Source organism: Eubalaena glacialis, chromosome 6 (assembly GCF_028564815.1).
Source record: "Eubalaena glacialis isolate mEubGla1 chromosome 6, mEubGla1.1.hap2.+ XY, whole genome shotgun sequence".
NCBI lineage: Eukaryota > Metazoa > Chordata > Mammalia > Artiodactyla > Balaenidae > Eubalaena > Eubalaena glacialis.
In genome coordinates, this window is record NC_083721.1 from 67178668 (window position 1) to 67200954 (window position 22287).

The 22287-nt window shown below is 35.3% G+C and overlaps 1 protein-coding gene across 3 annotated transcripts in view; it reads right to left on the reverse strand.

The window, feature by feature from the left end:
• GSK3B (glycogen synthase kinase 3 beta) overlaps nucleotides 1-22287 on the reverse strand; it is a 194936-nt gene that overhangs the window by 115118 nt on the left and 57531 nt on the right. For all 3 annotated transcript variants that reach the window (XM_061194202.1, XM_061194203.1, XM_061194204.1), the window contains exon 2: nucleotides 14679-14872. In XM_061194202.1, coding sequence (XP_061050185.1) covers nucleotides 14679-14872 — 194 coding nt within the window. The remainder of the gene's footprint in view (nucleotides 1-14678; nucleotides 14873-22287) is intronic.

The window sequence follows — 22287 nt, forward strand, 5'->3', positions numbered from 1 at the left end:
CTGGAAGACTTAATAACATTAAAATGTCTGTACCACCCAAAAGTCATCTACAGATTCAATCCAATCCCTATCAAAATCCCAATGGCATCTTTTGCAGTAACAGAAAAACAAAATCGTAAAATCCTATACAGACTCTCAAATACCCCGAAGAGCCAAAACAATCTTGAAAAAAGGAGGACAAAGTTGGAGGTTTCACACTTCCTGATTTGAAAACAAGCTACAAAGCAACAGGAATCAAGACAGTATGGAACTAGCATAAACACAGATATATAGACTAATGGAACAGAATAGAGAAACTAGAAATAAACCCTTATATGTATTTTCAACAAGGGTGCCAAGACTACACAATCGGGAAAGGATAATCTCTTAAGCAAATGGTGCTGGGAAAACAGGATATTCACAGGCAAAAGAAAAAAAAGAAGAGGGACCCTTACCTTACACCATACACAAAAATTAACTCAAAATGGATCAAAATCCTAAACAGAAGACCTAAAACCACAAAAATCCTAGAAGAAAATATAGGGGAAACACTTCAGGACATGAGCATTGGCAACATATTTGACCTTTGGTGACTACTTTATTTCGCTTAGCACAATGTTTTTGAGGTTCATCCATGTGTGGCAAGTGACAGAATTTCTTTCTTTTGATGACATCAAAAAGCTCAAGTGACTACAGCAAAAAGAGACAAATGGGACTACATCAAACTTTAAAACTTCTGAGTGTTAAAGGAAATTAAAGCATAAGCTAACTTGTATGTGAAATCCTTTTTTTTTTTTAAAAAAAGGTCAAACTCATAGAAAAATAGAGTAGAATTATGGTTACAATGGGTTGGGGGTGTGGGAGAAATAGAAAGATGTTGGTTAAAGGGTACATGCCTTCAGTCATGAGATGACATAGTTCTGGGAATCTAATGTACAACATGGTACCTATGGTTAATAGTACTGTACTGTATACTTGAAATTTGCTAAGAGAGTAGATCTCAAGTGTTCTCACCATGCACATACAAAAAAGGTAATTATGTGAGGTGATGAATATGTTAATTGCTTCTTAGGGCAATCATTTCACAATTTATACATATAACAGATTATCACATTGAACACTTTAAATATATGCAATTTTGTCAATTATACTTAACAAAACTGGGGGGGAAAAGAGTTCAGCAAAAAAAAAAACCCCAAAACAGAAAAAATAGCTAAGTAAATCAGTTTAATGTTACATATTTTTTATAAAATAAAGAAAAGTAAAGGAATGGAGAATAATATACCCTACAAAGACTGATCAAAAGAAAGCTGAAGTAGTTACATTAATTTCAGACAAAGAGGACTACACAGCAAGAATAATTATCAGGGATAAAAAGGGACATTACAGACATTGCATAATGAAAAAGGGATCAATTCTCCAAAGAGACATTAATTCTTAAGGTGTATGCACCTAACAACAGAGTCAAAATATTTGAGGCAAAAACTAATGGAATCACAAGGAGGAACAGACAAATCCACTATTATATTTAGAGATTTCAACAACTTTTCATCAGTTATCAGTTATTGATAGATCCAGCAAGCAGAAAATCAATGAAGGACATAGTTGAACTGAACGACACTATTAATCAACTGGATCTAATTAACATATTTACAGAAAATTTTATCCAACAGTTGAATACGTATTCTTCTCAAGCTCATATAGAACATTAGTCAAGATAGACCTAATTCTGGGCCATAAAACATACCTTAGCAAATTAAAAAGAAGTGACATCATACAAGGTATGCTCTCAGACCACAGTGAAATTAAACTAGAAATCAGTAACAGAAAAACAGTCAGAAAAAAAAAAACTTGGAGCATAAACAACATACTTCTAAGTACCATATGGGTCAAAGAAGTCTCAAGAGAAAATAGAAAATATTTTGAGCTAAATCAAAATTTGTGGATGCAATGAAGGCAGTGCTTACATGGAAATTTATAGCAATGACCGCATATATTAAATAAGAAGAAAATCCAAAATCAATATCTAAGCTTGCAACTTAGAAAAGTAGAAAAAGAACAAATTAAATCCAAAGTAAGCAGAAGAAAAGAAATATAGAGATGAAACTGAAAACAGGAAATCAATAGAGAAAAATTAGCAAAATCAAAAGATAGTTCTTTGAAAAGATCAATAAAACTGATAAAATCTAGCCAGGTTAGCTAAGAAGAGAGAAGACATAAATTACTAATATCAAAAGCAAAAAGATGTCATCATCACAGATCTCATGGACATTAACAGATTAAAGGAATATCACGACAAACTCTGTACTCACAAATTTGATAACTTCGATAAAATGGGCCAATTTCTTAAAAACACAATCTACCAGAACACACACAAGGACAACTAGATAATCTGAAAAGGTCTGTATCTATTAAACAATCTGACATACAATTAATCACCTTCCAAAATAGAAAGCACCACACCCAGATGAGTTCACTGGTGAATTCCACCAATCACTTAAGGAAGAAATTATATCAATTCTCTACAGTCTCTTCCAGAAGACAAAAGCAAACGGAATATATCCCAACTCATTCTTTGAGACCAGTATTATTACCCTAATACCAAAAACAGAAGATATTACAAGAAACAAAAACTACAGACCAATATCTCACATGAACATAAATGCAAAAATCATCAACAAAATATTAGCAAACTGATTCCAACAATGTATAAAAAGAAGTATACACCAAGACCAAGTGGGATTTAGTCCAGGTATGACAAGCTGGTTCAACATTTAAAATTAATTAATATAATCCAGTCCATCAATTGGTTAAAGAAGAATTATCTGATCATATGTATAGATGTAGAAAATGTATTTGACAAAATTCAACATCCGTTCATGATTAAAAAAAAAAAGAAAAAAACAACTCTTAGCAAACTAGGAATAGAGGGGAACATCTTCAACTTGATGAAGAACATCTACAGGGACTTCCCTGGTAGTGCAGTGGTTAAGACTCTGTGCTCCCAATGCAGGGGGCCTGGGTTTGATCCCTGGTCAGGGAACTAGATCCCACATGCATGCCACAACTAAGAGTTCGCATGCCACAACTAAGGAGCCTGCCTGCCGCAACTAAGACCCGGCACAACCAAATAAATAAATTAATTAATAAAAAAAAAAAGAACATCTACAAAAAATTCTACAGCTAACTTTATACTTAATGCGGAGACACTATGTTTTCCTGCTAAGATCAGGAACAAGCCAAGAAAAACTTGAGACTCTCACCACTCCTATTCAACACTGCATATGCAATAAGACACCCACCCCCCAAGAAAATAAAGGGTATACAGACTGGAAAACAGGTAAAACTATCTTTGTTCACAGATGACATGATTGTCCATGTAAAAAATCCCAAGGCATCAAAAACGAAAAACACCCTGGAATTAATAAGGGACTATATAGCAAGATTGCTGGATACAAGATTAAGGTACAAAAGTCAAGCACTTTTTTATATACCAGCAATGAACAATTTACATTTGAAATTAAAAAACACAATACAATTTACATTAGCACACAAAAAAAGAAAAAAAAGGAATACTTAGGTACAAAGCAAACAAACTAGATAAAAGATTTATATGAGGAAAACTATAAAGCTCTGAGGAAAGAAATCGAAGATCTAAATAAATGGAAACATATTTCATGTACATGGAGAGGAGGACTGAATAGTCAAGATGTCAGTTCTTCCTAACATGATCTATAGATTTAATGCAATCCCAATCAAAATCCCAGCAAATTATTTTGTGGATATGGAACAGTCAACACAATACTGAAGAAGAGTCAAAAGATTGACACTAACTGACTTCAAGACTTATTATAAAGCTAGAGTAAAAATGGGTATGATATTAGAGAAAGAACAAACAAATAGATCACTGGAACAGAACAGAGTGTGCAGAAATAGCCACAGATATAATTAACTGAACTTTGACAAAGGAACAAAGGCATTTCAAAGGAGAAAGGATAGTCTTTTCAACAAATAGTGCTGTAACAACCGAACAGCAAAGAAACGAATCTCGACACCAATCTTACATCTTTCACAAAAATTAACTCAAAATGGATCACATACCTAAATGTAAAAGGCAAAACTATAAAACACTACAAGATAATATGGCAGACAATTTAGGTGTCCTTGCGTTTGGCAGTGACTTTTTAGATGCAACTCCAAAAGCACAATCCACGAAAGAAAAAAGTTGTAAATTGGACTTTTCACTAAAATTAAAAATTTCTGGTCTAACACACTAATGAAAAGACAAGTCACAGACTGGGAGAAAAGCACTGTAAAACACTTATCTGATAAAGAATTGTTAACTAAAATACACAAAGAACCCTTAAAACTCAATAGAAGAAAACACTCAACCATTAGTAACGGGCAAAAGACTTGAAAAGACACCTCACCAAAGAAGATATACGGATGGCATATAGGCATATGAAAAGATGCTCAACATCGTATTTCATTGGGAACTGCAAATTTAAACAACAGTGAGATACTACTGCACTCCTATTAGAATGGCTAAAACCCAAAACACTGATAACACCAAAGGCTGGTAAGGATGCAGAGCAACAGGAACTCTCATCAATGCTGGTGGGAATACAAAATTATTCTGCACAGTCACTTTGGAAGATAATTGGGCAGTTTCTTGAAAAACTGAACCATACTCTTACCGTACAATCTAGCAACTGTGCTACTTGGTATTTACCCAAATGACCTGAAAACGTGTATCTATACAAAAACCTGCACGTGAATGTTTAGAGCAACTTTATTCATAATTGCCAAAACCTGGAAGCAACCAAGATGTCCTTCAATAAGCAAATAAAAAAAACAAAATGTAGTATATGCATATAATTGTATTTTTTCAGAGAGAAAAAGAAATGAGCTATCATGCCAAGAAAAGCTATGCAGGCACATTAAATGCATACTGCTAAGTGAAAAAAGTCAATCTGAAAAGGCTATGTATGTACTGTTTGATTCCAAGTATACGACATTCTAGAAGAGGCAAAACTACAGAAACAGTTTTTAAAAAAATCAATGGTTGTCAGGGTTGAGGTGAGGAACGGAGGGATGAATAGGTGGAGCTCAGGGAATTTTTAGGGCAGTGAAACTATTCTGCATGATACTGTGATGATGGAAACATGTCATTATACATTTGCCAAAGTCCACAGACTATACAACACAGATACTGAACCATAATGCAAACTATGGACTTTAATTACTACTAATACATCAATATTGCTACAATTGTAACAAATCTACATTAACGCTAAAGGTTGAAAACGGGGGAACTGAGGAAAAGAGTGTATACAGGAACACTGTACTTCCCATTCATTTTTCTGTAAAACTAAAACTGCTCAAAAAATAGTTATCTGTTAAAAAGAGAAAATTTCAAATTAAAAAAAAATTCTAGTGCGTAAAGAAATTCAACAGACAGGGACTTCCCTGGTGTCACAGTGATTAAGAATCTGCCTGCCAATGCAGGGGACACAGGTTCAAGCCCTGGTCCGGGAAGATCCCACATGCCAGGAAGCAACTAAGCCCGTGCACCACAACTACTGAGCCTGCTCTCTAGAGCCCAAGAGCCACAACTACTGAAGCTCGCGCACCTAGAGCCCATGATCCGTAACAAGAGAAGCCACCACAATGAGAAGCCCGCGCACCGCAATGAAGAGTAGCCTCCGATCGCCGCAACTAGAGAAAGCCCACACGCAGCAACGAAGACCCAATGCAGCCAAAAATAATAATTAATTAGTTAATTAATTAAAAAAAAAGAAATTCAACAGGCATTTCTCCAAAGAACACATACTAATGGCCAATAAAAGAAAAGATGAAGAGATGCCCAACCTCATTAGCCACCAGGAAATTCAAAACAAGATAAGATGTATCAGTTTACTCTAAGACAGATATCTCAAAAACCAGATAATAACAAGTATTGGCAATGATGTGGAGAAACTGCAATGTTTATCCAGTGCTTGTGGATTGTAGAATGGTACAGTGGCTTTGGAAAACAAGTTCGCACTTCCTCATAATGTTAAGCACAGAGTCACCGTATGACCCACCATACTTCCAAGTATATACCCAAGAGAACTGTTAAAAAAAAAAAAAGTCCCCACAAAAACTTGTATGCAAATGTTCAGAGGAGCATCATTCATTATAGCCAAAAACTGAAGACATCTCAGATGTTCATCAACTGATGAATGGATAAACAAAATGCAGCATATCCATAAAATGGAATATTATTCATCCACAAAAAGTACTTAAGTACTGAGACAGTACAACATGGATGAACCTTGAATACATTATTCCAAGTGAAAGAAGACAGAAACAGAAAGGTCATATGTTATGATTCCATTTATATGAAATGTCCAGAATGGTCAAATCCATAGAGATAGAAAGTAGATTAGTGATTGCCAGGGCCTAGGGGAAGAGGAGGATGGGGAGGGACTATTAATAAGAATTGAATAGGGAACTATTAAAAGAGTTCCTTTTTGAGGTGATGAAAATATTCTAGAATTAGTAGTGACAGTTGCACAACTCTGTGACTATATTGAAACCAATGTATATACTTTAAAAGGGTGAAAGAGTGTTTACTTTAAAAGGGTGAAATTTATGGTATAGGAATTATATCTCAATAAAACTGTTAATAAAAAAAGAATCAAGCAGCTGACCATCCACAAAAATTGCAAAGCCTTTAATGAAACTAGTCAAAAGAGCAGATCTAACTCCGGATGCTAAACACTTCTTTGGAACTTACCACAGACATATAGGAATTTGAAAAGGCATAAACACTAAAGAATAATAAAATTAAAAGAAAAAAAGTGAGAAAACTCTGAAGTGTACTATGCCTCATATTAAAGTTTTTTTTTTCTTTTTACCTTTTGACCCCCTTCACCTATTTCTCCCACCTCCTGCCTCTGGCAACCACCAATCCGTTCTCTATATCTACAAGCTTGTTTTTTGTTGTTGCTGCTGTTCATTTTTTAAGATTTCATACATAAGAGAGAGCATATGGCATTTGTGTTTTTCTGTCTGACTTATTTCACTTAGCATAATGCCCTCAAGGTCTATCCATGTTGTCGCAATGTCAGGATTTCCTTCTCTTTATGGCTGAATAATGTTCCATCATACACACAACACACACACACACACACACACACACACACACACACACACCACAATTTCTTTATCCATTCATCCACTGATGGACACTTAGGTTGTTTCCATATCCTGACTATTGTAAATAATGCTGCAATGAACATGGGGTACATATATCTTTTCAAGTTAGTATTTTCATTTTCTTCAGATAAATATCCAAAAGTAGAATTGCTGGATCCTATGGTAGTTCTATTTTTAATATTTTGAGGAACCTCCATACTGTTTTCCATAGTGCCTGTACCAATCTACATTCCCACAAACAGCACACAAACATTCCCTTTCCCTGCATCCTTGCCAACACTTGTTATTTCTTGTCTTTTTCATAATAGCCATTCTAACAGGTGTGAGGTGATATCTCATTGTGGTTTTGATTTGCCTTTCCCTGATGATTAGTGATGTTGAGCATCTCTTCATGTACTTGTCAGTCATCGGTATGTCTTCTTCAGAAAAATGTCTATTCAGGTCCTGTGCCCATTTTTAAATTGGATTGTTGGGGTTTTTTTTTATATTAGCCTGTTATCAGACATATGATTTGAGAATATTTTATCCCATTCAGTGGGCTGCCTTTTCATTTTTTGATGGTTTCCTTTGCTGTGCAGAAGCTTTTTAGTTGGATGTAGTCCCACTTGTTTATTTTTGCTTTTGTTGCCTCTGGTTTTGGTGTCAGATTCAAAAAATCATCACCAAGACCTACATCAAGGAGTTTACCATTTATGTTTTCTTCTAGGAGTTTTATGGTTTCAGGTCTTACATTCAGGTCTTTAATCCATTTTGAGTTAATTTTTGTGTATGGTATAAGACAGTTGTCAAGTTTCATTCTTTTGCATGTGGCTCTTCAGTTTTCCCAACACCATTTATTGAAAAGGCTGTCCTTTCCCCGCTGTATATTCTTGTCTCCTTCACTGTAAATTAATTGACCATGTGTGGGTTTATTCCTGGATTCTCTATTTTGTCCCACTGATCTATGTGTCTGTTTTTATGCTAATACCATATTGCTTTAATTGCTGTAGCTGTGTAATATAGTTTGAAATCATGAAGCATTATATCTCCAGCTTTGTTCTTCTTTCTCAAGAATGCTTTGACTATTTGAGGTTTTTGTGGTTCTATACAAATTTTAGGATTATTTGTTCTATTTCTTAGAAAAATGACATTGGAATTTTGATAGGGATTGCAGTGAATCCGTAGATTGTTTTGGGTAGTATGGACATTTTAACAATATTGATTCAATCCATGAGCACATAATATCTTTCCATTTATTTGTGTCTTCAACAATTTCTTTCATTAATGTCTTAGAGTTTTCAATATACAGGTCTTTCATTTCCTTGGTCAAATAATATTCCTAGGTATTTTATTCTTTTCAGTGCAACTGTTAATGAGATTGTTTTCTTTATTTCTCTTTCTGATAGCTTGTTATTAGTATACAGAAATGCAAAAGATTTGTGTGCACTGATCTGTATCCTGCAACTTTACTGAATTGGTTTATTCTAACAGTTTTTTTTTTTTTAATGGAGTCTTTAGGATTTTCTATACGTAATATTATGTCATCTGCAAACAGTGACAGTTTTATTTCTTCCTTTCCAATTTGGATGCCTTTTACTTCTTTTTCTTGCCTAATTGCTCTAGCCGCCTTCTATTAAGTTTTATTTCTCTTTCTCTCAAGCCATTCAAGCCACTGAAAGGCAGAAAGAAGACATTCAGGACCACAATATCATGCCTCCATTTTTTTCTCTCTGGAATAATGGAGGCAATAAAACTATATATAATTTTAAAGCAAAATCAATACAATCCTTACCAATAAACCTTCGTACAGTCTCTGAAAATTCAATTCAATTTGAAAAAACATTTTACCAGTCATCCTACATAGGCACTTGGGAAAGTAGCATAAAATAGTCTATATCCTTAGGAAGTTTGGTATGTCAACTATGAAAATGTGCCTCTCAGATATCCCACTGCAGGAAACATTATTGACCAATGGTCCCAGCTGCTGAGCTCTCAAAGCTATTCTCTTGTTTGGGGCCAAGCCAAGCTTCTCATGAGCTGTTCCCTGCCAATGACTCAGCATGGCAGACATATTTAATGAAACTCTTTTCCCAGGAGACACTGGACTCCTCTGATGGTTCAACCTTGCACTGAAAAAAATCCAAAGTAAATAGCAGTTTGTAGTAATTCAGAAGCCTAAAATTAAAACCAATAGAACTTAATTATAAGGAGTTTTAAAATTTAGTAAATGTTCTCATAATACATTGTTTCATTTGATTCACACAACGTTGGAGTAAAAAGGGAGCACAATACTTATTGAGTTCTTTTATGCACCAAACACTGGACTGGGGCATTGCTGTAGTAACAGCATTCCCATTGTACACATGATGAAATTGAAGCTCATAAAGTTAATGGATATGCTTAAGCTTACAAAACTAACAGTGGACCAAGGTCTTATTTCTCCTTTGTTGTCTCCAGAAAATAATACAGAAAATAATCATATTCCTAAGGACTGAGCCCAGACATTCTCTCTCCTCACTCTCCAAAATGGTATATATTAAAAGTAGGGCTCAAACTCTCTATTCACAACAGAACAACAGTGACACTTCACTTCACCCCCACATCCTAACTACAGAACAAATGAAACTAAGCAGGACACCTGAAACCTATGACTTAGTTCAAAGGAGAACTGAAATTAATAGTTAATGAAGCTAAGATTACTAATTAATTAAAATGTAGCTTACTGATTTTCAAATTGGAAAAGCCAGCCTCAACAACCATCTGTAGCCTTTGGGATTGATTAATCTTCTCCCTGCTCTAATATCAAAGGTCTCCTACATTAGGTACCTAGCTGGACTCTACCCCTAACACCACAATAGCATTTTCTATCACAAGCACTTTCAAAATGGCCAATTGAAGTAGCTTAATTTTAGTTATTTGCCACAGTATGATGGGTCCAGAAGGAAAAAAGTATTCAAATTGTAAGTAAAAACACTACTGAAATGAAACTTGTTACACCAGAAATTCTTTTAAAAAAAAAAGGTTCAGTATCTTAGATATAGTTTTCATGACTACAGTGCAGGGAAAATTACTCTTGTTTTCTTTCTATCTCTGACCATTCTTTCTCTTCTTGTTTTTTCACCACAACAAACTGCCTCTCACTGACACCAGCAGGTTAAGCATGTTGGTTTATGTAATTGTGCAAGAAGATCCTATTCCACCTTTTCCTGAAAATATGTAATTATTTAATGCAAAATACATGATTATTTAATCCTAGGTAGCAGCTACGTAAAAATTACAAATGTGAAACTGCAGAATTTTAAGTTGTCAGAAAAATGCCTATTTTATGATAATCAAGAGAAATGAATTGGTCAATACACCAAATTTTATATTTTTGGAAACAGCTAACATTTAGTTAGCAAGGCGAACAAAGAATACTTAAGTTTCACAAAGAAAAGGTGATACAGTGGAAAGAACTGAGGCTGGTGTCACACAGCCTGCCACGTTATAGCACTTAGCAGAAAAAAATAAAAAGAAAAACAAAATTATATAATAGCAACAAAAGCAATAAAATACTTAGGAATAAGCTTAATAAGAAATGTCAAAGCCTATATAAGTAAAACTCCTAAAAGATACAAAAGTAAACTTGAACAAATGGAAAGGCATCTCTTATTCCTGGATAAGGTAATTCCGCATCATGGACAGGTGATTTAACTCCCTAAGTTAGTTTATAAAGTTGATGAAATTCCAATTAAAAATATCAACGAGCTTTTTCATGGAGTTAGTCAAACTGTTACCAAAGTTCATCGGGAAAAATAAACATCCAAAAATGCTAGAAAAACATGAAAAAGAAAAGCTACACAGGCGGATTAGCCCTACCAGACATTGAAATATACTATAGAGCTCTATAATTAAAACAATGTGGTACTGACTTAGGTATATGCAAATGACCTAGTAGAACAGAATGGAAAGTCCAGAAATAGACCAAATTACGCATGGAAATTCAGCATATAATAACAATAGCATCTCAAATCACTGGAACAAACATAGACTTTTTAATAAATGAGACAAATGATTAATGATTTAGAAAGGATAAAATTAAATCAATAACTCATACCATACATAGGAATAAACTCCACACACAGGAACAAACTTCAAATGGATCAGGGATCTAACTGTAAAAACTGAAAACTTACAACTGCTAGAAAATATGGATGAATTTCTCTTTAACCTGAGGAAAAGGCTTTCTGTAAGACTTTATAAGGAAGAGGCTTTCTAATCACAACTAAAATTCAGATATGATAAAAGTGGACATTAAACACATGGAAAGATGTTAAACTACATTCATAAGATTGTAAATTAAAACTACAATGAGATACCATTTCTCACCTATCAGATTGGCAAAAACTGAAAAAGTAAATCAATGCATGTTGTCAAAGCTTGTGGGTAAATAGGCATTCATATATTACTAGAGAGAATGCAAATCTGTACAAGCTCTTATGCAGGAGAATTTAGCAATATCATACAAAACTACATACATGTTTATGTTTTCATTCAGAAGCCCTAGTTCTCTTAATTTATTGTGAAGATACACATCTAATAAAAAATACCTATGCACAAAGTTTTTCATAACATCCCCCTTGGAGATTACAAAATATTGAAAAGTAATTCAATATCCATACATAGAAGAATGGTTGGAATCAACTCTGCAATACTATGAAGCTCTAAAAAGGATGAGAAAAATCTCTGAACTGATAAGCAATGACTTTCAGGAACTATAGTTAACAGAAAAGGAAAGTACAAAAGAGTATCTCTAATACTACACTTTGTGTAAGAAAGAAACCAAGAGAACTACAGTCACCCTCTGCATTCATGGATTCCACAACCAGGAATTCAGCCAAGCTGGGATCAAAAATATTCAGGGGGGAGAAGCTCTGGAAAGTTCCAAACATCAAAACTTCAATTTGCCACATCAGCAACTATTTACATAGTATTTAAATTGTATTTATAACTATTCACATAGCATCAACAAGGTATTATAAGTAATCTAGAGATGATTTAAAGTATATGGGAGGATGAGCTTAGGTTATATGGAAATACCACACCATCTTATATACGGGACTAGAGAATCTGCAGATTTTGGTATTCACTGGGGGTCCTGCAACCAGTCCACTGTGGATACCAAGGGATGATTGTACACTTACAGCTCATTTGTGCAAAAGAAACCCAGAAAAAATAAATCAGAACATAATGAGATTGGCTATCTAGAGGGAGTGAGTGGAAACAAGACAGAGGGAATGACATTTGTGTATCTCTGACTTTTAGAACCACATTAGTGTTTCACAGACTGAAAATATAAATTTTTTAAAAAAAGTCAAAAAGAATGGGGATAAAGTTCTACAAAGGGATACATACAAAAACAGATGAACCAAACTGTATTTCAGTTGAATAACTTACCTATGATAAAGGGAAAAATTAAAATTTTTTTTAAAAGCAAGAAAAAGAAAAACTAACCGAAGTATCTTCTGAACAGAATACACTGGTTTGATACAGCAATGATAAAATGTAATAAAGCACTCTGGAGTCAGACTGCTTGGATTCAAATACCTGCCCATCTATCCACTTGCTAACTGTATGACCCTGGAGAAGTTAATTTATAATCTCTTTGTGTGTAGGTTTCCTTATCTGAATAATAACAGTACCAATATCACAGTACTAATGGTAAAGCTCCTATAAAACTACTCATGTAAAAGCCTTAGATCACCTGGCATAGTCTAAGGATTTGATAAGTATTTGCTATCAGCAACTATTAATTCAAAAACACATTAAGTGAATGGATATCCTGGAGACACACATAATACAAATGGAGTCCTTGTCATGAAAAAATTTGGAATTTCCTAGTTTATGAACAATAAGTGTTCAAGGAATCTAGACTAGCAAGATCCATAGGGCTGGCTGGAATCATCTGGGAAATTTCATAAAGGAAGAATCTGACATGGATCTCTATATATGCACAGGGTTTAGACAGCAGGAGAATGCGAGTGACAGAAGGGAAACTGAATAAAAGCAGAGAGGACATAAAAACCAATATATCTCAAAGATAGTGATACATAAGGTTTGTAAAAGCTGAATATCTGGAGATAAGGCAAGACTATGGAAGCTCCCAAATGTACAATTAAAACTGGGCAGGCTTTATTTTCTAGGCTATGAGGAACCCAAAGAAGATTTGTGTGTAGGAGAAACAACATGACCAAACTGAACTGTGGGATTATTCTAATGTTGGTATGCAGAAGGACTGGAAGTGAGAAGATCAGAGGCAAGAGTCTTACTAGTGGTTAAGCCAAATAATGACAAAGGTCTGGCTAGAATAGCAGTGATGAGAAAAGGAAAGAAGGTATAGCTCAACAAGGCAGTGAGGGGAAAAAAAAAAAAAAAAAAAAAATCAACCAAATTTGGTAATCACTGGATATGAGGTATGAGAGAATGAAAGAGCCTGAATGACAGGTAAATGAGAAAACCATTAGAAGGAAAGAGCCACAAGGAACGGGAACCAATAGAAAGGATTTCCTTTAAGATTGAAAGTTTAAGTCAGAGTTAGATAAGAAACCTTGCCAATTTGAAATAACGGTACCTTCAGATATCAAGATCCAGTGGGCACTGGGCAACATGGGACTAGTGCTTGGGAGAGAGAGAACTGAAGACAAAAACTTTAGAATTTTTTTAAAAAAATCTCTTTAGAAAGTTCAAGACATTCTGGAGCATACAGACACTAGGCTGTGTGCTATTTCAGAGCAGTGATCACCTCTTATTTTTTTTTTAATCCCTTAATGTTTAGCACAGTTCCTAGTACACAGGAGACTCTCAGTAAAATGTTGCAGAGGTGGGAAGAGTAGGGAAGGGAACAGAGTTGCATGGCTTGTTAATGGCAGAGCCTTGATTAGAGCGCAGGTCTCACTGATTCTCCACTATACCATAACGTACAGATGACTCTGACCATCTATGTACAGGACACCCTAAAGAGAAGGTGTAAGAAATAAAAATAAACTGAACTGTGGGGAGTACTGCTTTCTAGGCGCAGATGAAAGGGAGACATAAGAAGATAGCAAAGAAAGGTCAGTTACGGGGGAAAAAAATGATAGTGTTGTATCACAGACTCAAAGGAAATTTTTCAAGAGAGGAAGCATAATCAACTGTATCAAATGATCATATGCTACAGGTAATGTTTCTCTGGTCTCCTACACCAATGACAACCAAGGCAGAGAAAGGTCACATTTTAAAATAGAAATTAAGAAATTTTAATCTACATTTCACAGCGTTTTAAATACATATATCACTCACAGCAGTTCAAAAAAAATATTGCAATCTTCAGTAAATTTTATCTCTACATAATACACAATGTGAAATAAAGTCACTACAGTAGTTGAGCTGAATAAAAATTTGTTCAATAAATGAAATTTAAAGCAAAGAGAAACAATTGAAAAGATAATTATTTACATGCATTGACAGCAACAAAATACATGAAATACTGAAGGTCTTACCTTAAATCTCTTGTCCTGCAATACTTTCTTGATGGCAACCAGTTCTCCTGAATCACAAAGTTTGGCTTGATATACCACACCAAATGACCCATTCCCAATCACTTTAGTGTCTGTATAACTGACTTCTTGTGGCCTGTCTGGACCCTGTCCAGGAGTTGCCACCACTGTGGTCACCTTGCTGCCATCCTTGTCTCCTAAAAGAAATAAGGGATAGAAAAATGAGAACTGTAAAGAATTCAACAGAGAAAATTGCCAAAGTATACCAAGTAAACTATATTCTTTACCACAAATTATTTTTAAATGCTCATCTTAGTTTATCACATAGTATTACTTCAACTATTTGTTTCAATTATAAGTAATTATTTTAACCACCATTTATTCAGTCATTCCATAGACCAGACACCATGCTTAGTTTATATATATGACTTCATTTAATGAAAACAACCCCATGAAGTAGACAGAACTGTTCCTATATTAAACATAATGAGAAGAATGTTACATTTGTCCAGTCAAAAGGCGAATGATGGACCCACCAAAGAATCCTTATCTGTCCAACTCTAAAGGCCCTAATTCTTTCCTCAGGGCTTTCTTATTTTACTTGAAAATAAGATAAGTGCAATTGAAAAAGTCTAAATATGCTGACTCTATTCAGACCACTCTCCCTTTAGGAAGGTAAGGCTTTGAGTTTTTGCTTCTCCGTGTCTTATTTCTTCTTAAGAAAATAATGATGCCTTTCCAAGAAAGGTCTGATGGGTAAAAGACATAGGGGAATGTTAAATTTGGGGGTAAGAGATGCAAAACTTAAAAGAAAAATCAAACCCATTCTGAACTGAGCCTCATTCATAACTAGTTCTCCAGCTCTGGGGTCTCTGCCCACTCATGACCATCTCCTTACCTCTTCTGCCTTCCCTCCCCGCCAGTAACAATCCAAAAACTCTCTTCAATTCAAGCTCAAGAGCCACCTCCTTCTTGACTAAGCACAGTTCATATCTCGGAATTCTTTAACTATTCTAAACCATTCTATACTACCTAGCACTTAATTTTAAGAAGCCTTAAATTGTTCTTTTAGTGATTTCAGAATACACAAAGATTCTAGGGACTACAATCGTTGTGAAGTAGCAATTATGACTTTGTGTTTCTTCTCTCTTTCCTGACAAATCTAAAACCAATTCTCAGTACAATGTAAGTCCTTAGGCTCACTGACTAAACTTCACTTCTTTTTCTTCTCTTACTCTTCCATTATAGCAATTTTATTTTTAAGGTGCTCACTGAATTCATACTAACCTCATACAAGAAAAATAATGTAATATTTAACCCTAGATACCAAACCAAACAACAACAAAAACCCCTGCTATCTTAGTAAAAATTAAAAGGTTTACTCTGTTCTCTTTCGAGCAGTTAGAGAAACTGCTGAGAACTCTTACAGACTATACTCTCCCACTAGTAGGAAATCCTGGATATACAAGGAACAATGGCTCTTTCTGCCTAAGCATCTTGGAATTTTTATTCAGAAATCACCAAGCTCTTCAGACTGCTCCATCAGAGATCTGAAATAGCACAGCTGTAAAGAATGGCAAGGTAACACCGGGGGTGACTTGGTATGAGCATTAGTAATGCATGGGACAGTCAGCAGCTAGTGTGCCAAGGAAAAGCATGTCACCATTTGGCACTGCAATTTGCTGACTCAGCAATAAAATAACAGCTGTATAAAATTTCACTGTACAAAAGAACTTTCCGATTGTTTCATCTACTCTAATACTTAAATGGAGGGCTATGTTTACTATGCAAATAAGGAAAGTAAGAGAGATTAACTTGTCCAATATCATAAAGCTTTAAGTAACAGAACTCTTCGCTCAAGTCAGGCTGCCTCTGCCATATTTTACAACCTTCCTACTACAGCTGAAAGACCAACTTCATATACCATTACCCATACCCCCCACCCCCGCCAAGAAGCAGATGTTTCTGAAAATATAATGTAAAAAAGGTCAGCTCCAGAATAATAGTAAGAGAATACATGAATAATCTTTTGCAGTTTTCAGTCCTCAATTATTCATTTATTAATAGCTAAAGAGCTTTTTCCAAAGATACTTTGGCAACATTAGAGTTTGAAAGTTATCCCAAAGCAAAAGCATATGGAAAACAATTGATTCTGTGATGTTCAAACAATTTAACTTTTGCCACTAGAAACTGCGTAACTTTGGATCTTAACAACAGAGCAGCATTTTAAACACTGCTACCAAGAAACCAAAATCCTCATGAAAAGCTAGAATTCATAACAGACATGCCTCATTAAAAATAAAAAAGTCACCACTTTGCCCAATATTGAATTTCCCAGAATGCATGGTATCATGAGTTTCACACCAACTACAATAAAATTGGTCCCTAAAAAATGCCACTGTCTCTCAGGAGCAACAACAGCAAAGCAGTGGGAACAGCTCAGTTTCAGGCACTCTCTTCTGGCCAGAGAACTCCTGGGATCCGCTATTACGATTAAAATTCACTCAGGTGGTATGAATTTCCTGTTCTGATTAGAACATAGAATTAAATCCCCTATTCTTTAGCACAGTGGATAAATCTTAAATATATAAACCACAAAAGCCTCCTCATAAGGCAATGGAAAGGTGGTATGCAACAGAACCACCACTTTCAATTGAAGGCTGTTAAATACAGAATACAATTTTACAAAAGCCCCTTAGATGTATCCCAAAATGGTATGTGCAGCCTTGTTCTCAGTCTCTCAAACACAGCAACACCTTGTGGTTACATTTTTTTGTGTTCTGAAGTCACTCCTCAGAACAATCGATCCATCCAAAACCCAAAAGGCCACTTCGGGCATATGTAAATATTTAGGAGGTATCTGAGACTGACATTCTAATTTTAGTATTTCTTAATGATTCAGAGCTGAGAAAAAGCAACTGTGACCCTTTTTAACTAGGAGGCTTTTAGAGATGTTAATAAGTCATACTACTAAATAAACTGAACAAAGTCAGCAACGACTATCTATATTAAATCTTCCTTTACCTCCAGAAGAATGTCTCCTGTGCAGAAATAACAGAAAATTAAAAGTCTACAAAGCCCAGAGAAACCAGCACACCTGGTATGATACAAGGAAGATACAAGGTATTTTTATGAAGCTTTTTAACCTAACAATAGGATTAGTAAGGAAACTAGCTCTGACTATTGTTTCTCATGAAGAGATATAACAGATAGCTATTTTTATGGATGTTCAACAACAATATAACAAACAGTCTATTGAAAAATATTATTATATAAATTACTTAAAAGAACCAAAAAACCTTATTTTCAGGCATGATTAAGATAGTCTGAAGGGGAAACACTGACCACTGTCAAATTTTCAGGTTTTTAAATTAAAGTTCAAACAACTCTTTATCCTAAGTATATGGCTAAGGAACCTCTATTAAAGCAAGATGTCCTCCCCCAAATAAACACAACAGCTTAGAAACATGAAAACAACATAAAAATTAATAAGCAAAAGAAATAAGAAACAAGGAACTGAGGTCCACAGAAAATCAGAGTTAGACAAATTCTAAAATAAACTTATTATTGTCAAGAAACAGGGCCTCTACTCTATGATGTGGAAGCTCTAGCGAGAGTGCAACTGCTCTCATACCTTGGAACAAAACTATGAAGAAAGAAAGGGAATGCAAACTAAGCAGCTGAATCAGTCAAATCAACCCTAATGTCAACAGCACGATAAAAAATTTTAGGACAATTTCTATGTAAACTTGTGATAAATATCTTTCTAGCAGGGCCTTTCCCCTTAGACATGATTCATCTCCACATGATTCTATCTAAAGAACTGGAAACAAAAAACAAAAAATTACTAAATTTCCTTTGGGGATAGGAAGAGTAAACAAAGAGAGGCAGGGAAAACAAAATGGACAGATGTTATACATGAGCTGGCTTTTGGAGATGTTTTCCTGTATATCGCTTCTAGAAATGAAAGGAAAACATAGGGTGATAGAGGATAAAGATGAGACAGAAAAGCCTCCCAAGTCCTTGATAGCGCAATAATGCCACATTTTCAATCACAGGCAGATACCATGCCAATGGGATTAACAGGCATCAATTCTGAAGAACCATAAAATTAATCTTAAGAAAAAAATAAATCAGTCAAGTTTTTGTCCTTAGAGAGAGGCATAATGGTGTTAATATGGGCTCTGAAGTCAGACCAAGGTTTGAATCACATATTCTACCACCTAGTATCTATAAAATGTAAATAGCTGCTACTTCATAGGGTTGTTGTAATGATTAAATAACACAGGTTAAGCAGTTTTGTTTTGTTTTTTAAGTACATGCCATATAGTGAGTGCTCAATAAATTATACTTTCTCTGAAGAATTATTGGTAGTGGGAATTGGAAAAAAAATTCTTCTGCTATGCTCTTTTACCACCAGGTACATGCCCTACTACAGTGCTTATCACAATGTTCTATAATTATTAAGAGTCCGAGCCCCCCACTTGACTATGAGCTCTTAGGAAAGCCAGACATGACCTAAATCATTTAGATTTATTTCCCTAGTACTTATTAGCAGAGGGTTCAGCACAATGCAGGTTGCTCAGCAAATGGCTGCTCTTGAATTTATATAAAAATCACTCAAGCAGAATTATTAGGATTTGGGAACTGACTACTTCCTGCTAAACAGTTAGCAGTGTTTTTACTTCTTACACTTGCCATTGATCAGATACAAATCCCTAGGGATAAGGTATATAGAAGCCTTACAAATAGCAAAACAGAATGGAGGGTTTACTGAAAACACGGCAACAACAAGCAGCCAAAACAAATAACACAATTTGCCACATGTGTATCTATTTACAGGTAGGAGAATTACTCTGTTCATAACCCTTTTCCAAATAATTTTGGTTTCTTTGGAGCATCAATATGCAGCAATGGGTAAGAACTGGGCAGGGGACATCTCTGAGATCTGAAGCTCAATTTACATCAATACATACATAAGTATATTCCTTGAGCACTATTCTACAGTTTGCAAGCACCACTCACAGTGGACTTAAGAGTCACCTGGGAGAGTTTACTAAAAATGAAGATTCTAGAATTTCACCACTAGAAAGACTCAGTAAATCTGCAGTAGGGCTCAGGAGACTATTTTTAATAAGCCCCCCCCCCACCCCAATGATTCTTAATGCAGTTCTAGCTACCATTCTTTTTTTTTTTTTTTTTTTGACTGAGTTGGGTCTTTGTTGCTGAGTGCGGCTTTCTCTAGTTGCGGCGAGTGGGGGCTACTCTTCGTCATGGTGCGCGGGCTTCTCATTGTGGTGGCTTCTCTTGTTGCAGAGCACGGGCTCCAGGCGTGCGGATTTCAGTAGTTGTGGCTCGCAGGCTCTAGAGTGCAGGCTCAGTAGTTGTGGCGCACGGGCTTAGTTGCTCCGCGGCATGTGGGATCTTCCCGGACTAGGGCTCAAATATGTGTCCCCTGCATTGGCAGGCGGATTCTTAACCACTGCACCACCAGGGAAGCCCCTAGCTACCATACTGTGAGAAAGAACCATAATACCATTTAATTCGTACAACTTTGTGATGTACTCGGATAATCATTTAACAAATGGGAGAAACTAGGATGTTTGAAAGGTTCATTGGTAATTTGCCCAAAGTAACCCCTTCAATAAAGTGTACCCACAGGATTCAGACCTATCCATTTACTCTAAAACCTGTACCCTACTACACTACTTTGCTTAAGACTATGCCATGAAAATAACACACAGGGGTCAAGGTCCTAAAATCAACTTTCTATTTTCAGCAAAACTGAAAATTTTAAATATTTTACAGAAGATTCTGATGGAAAACTCTTACTTCAAGTTATCTATACTCCTTTTGAACTAATTTTAATTTACTCAATTTTTAAATCTTCTCTTAAAACCCAAATTTTACTTTAAACCAAAATCAGAATGAACCATGCTAATTTTCAACAGCCTGAATTTAAATATTATTTTACTCATGAACCATGAACTGGAATCAAGCACATTTTTTCCTTTTTTCTAACTCAAGTGAACTGGAATAAAATCAAACCAAACCCAAAATTAATAAATATTTTACTTGGTCTTAAGCCTTCACTTGAAACTATATCAAGATGTATCAATATTTTAGAAACAGGTTTATTTCCCATGGAAGTCTAAAAGGCTTGCAGCATGTGTCTAAAGAGCTTTGGCTTTTAGGAATTAACATTAGAATCTTTAAGTCTTAAACATGCTTATCTGCTTGATTTACAAAAACTGCCCAATTTGGGGCAGGGAGAAAGTAGACAAATACATTAAAATCTTTCTTAATGAGGAAGTTTACCATATTACCAAAGAAACAGTATACCATACATGGGTGGGAAGAGTAAATGGTAAACACTTACACTAAAGAAACAAATAATTACTTTAAAAAACACAGTGACTCACTGATCAGTGATCACACTTCTGGCAACTTCAATATTGAACAGCCGTGAATCCAGAAGAAAGCCAAAAAATAGCTCTCACAAAGTTGATATATTTTATTGTAGTCTTTAGTGAGCGTAATATTAAAATCAGCACTCTATAATTTCTTTTTAATGGATTACGTCTGTTCTTGGCCTGACACACATCCCCTCAATGCTCAATACTACCTTCTGACAACCCAAAACCCTGACTCAGTCTTGCTTTCTCCTGAACTACGCACCAAAGTTATCTCCACCCCTAAATCCAAACTGCTTTTCCAATAGCACAGCATACAAATTTACAAGCGTTTTTATATGCATTTTAAAGACGTTATTAACCTAAAATTTTATGCTATATTTCAAACAGCAGTAAAGGAAAGAGGGGAAGGACAGGATCTGTTTTCTCCCAGAAGACTTGGTTACTCTAGGTTGGTCCCATGTGCTTTATCAATTACAATTTAACAACTAATATCCAATCCATGAGGGCAACAATTAAGTTTATCACACGTTTCTTGCTGTAACCCATTCTATGCCTATGCACGCAGCCAGCTGTAAAATATTTGCTCATTTATAAGTGAACAGCTTCCTACAGGATTCCACTAAACTTTGAAATCTGCTAAAATTCTTAAAGTCACTAAAACAAGTACCTCTAATTCCTCCTCTAAAATGATACAAGACTCTGTAATCTCTCAAAAGGACTGGGTCACTCAGTAGACTGAGAAGAAAATGCAAAGACAAATTCAGTGGTTTGACAATTTTCCCTGGGACCAACCCTGATCACCACACATCATCTTCACCAATAACATATTTGTGGAGCACTTGATGGTTTATGAACATGTTTAGACCCATAACCTCACTTTATCCAGGCAACAGTCCTATGAGGGAGGTAGAACCAATAATGAACTGTAGAACTGAAGCTCAAAAGATAAGCAAAGTTGCCCAGGTCGTCCAATTCCCAAGTTTAATACACTTTCCAATGCCTATAAAAATGGAAGCAAACCAAGCCATTTATTTCTATTCCAAAATAAATCCATAAAAATAACTCAGCCAATAGTACCACACATTTTAAGCATCCTCACACATTTTTTCAATTTTTATTTATTTAGTTATTTATTTCTTGCTTCGTTTGGGTCTTCATTGCTGCATGCGGGCTTTCTCTAGTTGCAGCGAGCGGGG